The sequence below is a fragment of the Cajanus cajan genome, chromosome 2 (genome assembly GCF_000230855.2).
Source record: "Cajanus cajan strain Asha chromosome 2, NIPB_CcT2T_4, whole genome shotgun sequence".
Taxonomy (NCBI): Eukaryota; Viridiplantae; Streptophyta; class Magnoliopsida; order Fabales; family Fabaceae; genus Cajanus; species Cajanus cajan.
Genome location: NC_138518.1, coordinates 73,252,689 through 73,255,317, shown reverse-complemented (window position 1 = coordinate 73,255,317; position 2,629 = coordinate 73,252,689). Strand labels below are relative to the sequence as shown.

General features: G+C 32.8%; 1 protein-coding gene across 1 annotated transcript; it reads right to left on the bottom strand.

The window, feature by feature from the left end:
• Positions 1 to 760: 760 nt before the first annotated feature.
• LOC109804208 (nudix hydrolase 17, mitochondrial) lies at positions 761 to 2,216 on the bottom strand. Its single transcript, XM_020366000.3, has 5 exons — positions 1,976 to 2,216; positions 1,677 to 1,782; positions 1,484 to 1,567; positions 1,249 to 1,377; positions 761 to 1,142 (listed from the first exon to the last, which is right to left on the bottom strand). The coding sequence occupies exons 1-5, from the start codon at positions 2,047 to 2,049 to the stop codon at positions 1,017 to 1,019; spliced, it is 519 nt and encodes a 172-aa protein (XP_020221589.1). The 5' UTR covers positions 2,050 to 2,216; the 3' UTR covers positions 761 to 1,016.
• Positions 2,217 to 2,629: the final 413 nt, after the last annotated feature.

The window sequence follows — 2,629 nt, the reverse complement described above, 5'->3', positions numbered from 1 at the left end:
TATTTTCACGTTCATCTTAATCCATGCCCGACAATTTAAGAGCCAAAAAAGGCATCACGCACGTGTGCTGAACTTGACCAGTTGCCTATTCCAGAATTTCTACATATTTCTTGTATGGTTATTCAAATGCCCATTATATTTATTTGGAAATCTTGTGCAAATTAAGAAATACAAGTACACTTTTCTTATCACCATTCAACACTCACTTTCTTGTGTAATTTCCAGGATTGATTTGGTTGTTATAGCGCTCAAATTTCTTGCAATATTAGATCCATGTAACTAGAAAGAACAAAAAAAAAAAAAGGAAGGTTCATGATCTCTTTCTTGCACCTCGTCCATCACTATCTTATACAAGTGATTGTCATCATATAATATAATTGGAATTGTGGCAACCGAGAATTCGCCACATTGTTTGGATTGGTGAAGCCTTTAAATACATTGTCATTTTCCCTCTACAAAACCAACTGCCAACTGCGTGTATGCTATTACATTATCAAGTTGTATTTCGAACGAAGAAGAACCCAAGGTTTTGTCAAAGATATTGAGAACAAAATAAGATCCGACAACAAAAGAGATGATGAACAACTCAAGACAAAGATGTAAAAAACAAAAGGACGAAATTACACTTTTGATTACAAATAACGTGACGTTGATATGATAAAAAAAATGATTTAAAATGATAAAACTGAATTCATGAGAATTACACTTAAACTACTACTACTAAATTCAGTACTTAAATGAATGATGTGCTAAAAAGAGATAAATACAAATAATGATATTGTATAAAATTGTTGAATGAATTATTGTACGTATATCTCATTTGAAACAAAATTATTTCACTTATTAGAAGTCTAGCCGTATGTTCTATAAGTGTGTAAAATTTAAGTTGCATAAAATTTGCAACTCCATCTTTCTCTACAATTATGTTCCTCACCCTAAATCAATTAACAAATCTCAACTAACAAAGATAAAAGAATATTGACATTCCAGCCACCCTAGATTAAATTGTTTAAAAACTAAGAATTAGCCATTGCTATATCGTTTTTTCGTAGTTGTGAAGACATGATTCTTTGAACCAATATATCTAATGCTTCCTTCATCCACCAATGCTGACAAACTTCTCTAGCTTCAGCAACAGTCATCTACAAAAATTGATCACAAAGAAAATTAGAAAAATAAATTGAAAATACTTATTTTTAAATGAATTAACGCGTGCAAAATATATATATGAGTAGAGCAAAAACATACCCATATTCTTTTCCTATGATTTTTCTCGGGCCACATATCAAGTTGTTCCTTGACCAACATGGGGAACATGTGTCCTTCATAGTATATGCCATATCTTTTGCTTATGAAATTCCATTGCCCCAATTCACGCTGCAAATGAATAACAAAATTATATTTAAGTTTCTATATAATTACCAAATGGAAAACATTAGAGTGAAGTACGTAATATAATTCAGAATTTAGACAAAATATATACCTCAATGATTCCCAATACTCCTGCTTCTTCAAGAGACTCCCTGCATGCTGCTTCTTCCACAGATTCATCAAGTTCCCATCCACCCTGGGTCCAGATAAATTGAATGTTAATTAATGTTGTACGAAATTAAAGGAGCTAGGTATACTAATGAACATTGAGCATATAGTAAAATTAATTCATAAGAAAAGTATACCTTAGGGAACATCAATCCTTGACCTTTCTGTGAACTAACCACTAGTACTTCCAATTCGTCGCTTGTATTACCATCTTTATCTTCTTTATATCTATAAGGTATGCACCTGCGCAATAGACATTATAATTAATATCCGAAACAAACAAAATGAATGATAGGGTAAAGAAACAAAAAGCGAGAGACATTAAAAAGGGACCTACCAAATATTCCTATTGAAAAATAATTAAGCCACGTGAAACATAAAATGAAGATTTGGCAGACACAATAGAAATTAAGAAAACGACGAAACGTTAACTCACCCAACAACTTGGCGGCCACCCATGTTGTTGTATCTTTGGAACTCCCTTCCTGAGCGAGACACCAAGCAAGCCATGTCTTTCAAATTAAGATTAAGAATGAATTGAAGGAATTGAGAACTGAATGAACAAATAATCAAGAATGAAAAGAGGGTTTTAGAGAGGGAATTGAAATTAATTAAGTTAATTGGGTGGATATTATGAGTATGATTGATCTGTATGATTGGTTGGGTGGGAGAGAGAGTGAGAAGAGGAAGCTATATATAGAAGAACGTTGAGAATTTTGTGTGTTGTGAGCAAACATATGAAACGCGTAATTGTCTCCTTCCTCGAGCCAGACGTATAGGATGCATAATAATATAATAATGAGAAGGTGTTAATGGACTAAATATATAGCATAAAATATAAAAATGAAAAGTGGTTAAAGACTGAGGATTGGCCAACAAATTGTTTACATTTGGCGTGGCATTGAGTCAACATTTATGACTGGGCGTTGCTATGGTGAGTTAGCACTTAGCAAGCAAAAAAGAATATAAGTTTTATTTTCTATTATTACAAAAGAAACACTGTCTCTACATTATAGTCGACACGGCCTGATAGAAACATGATCTACAAGTTGACTTTGGAAAAACACGTTTCTCCCATCGCATATGTTGT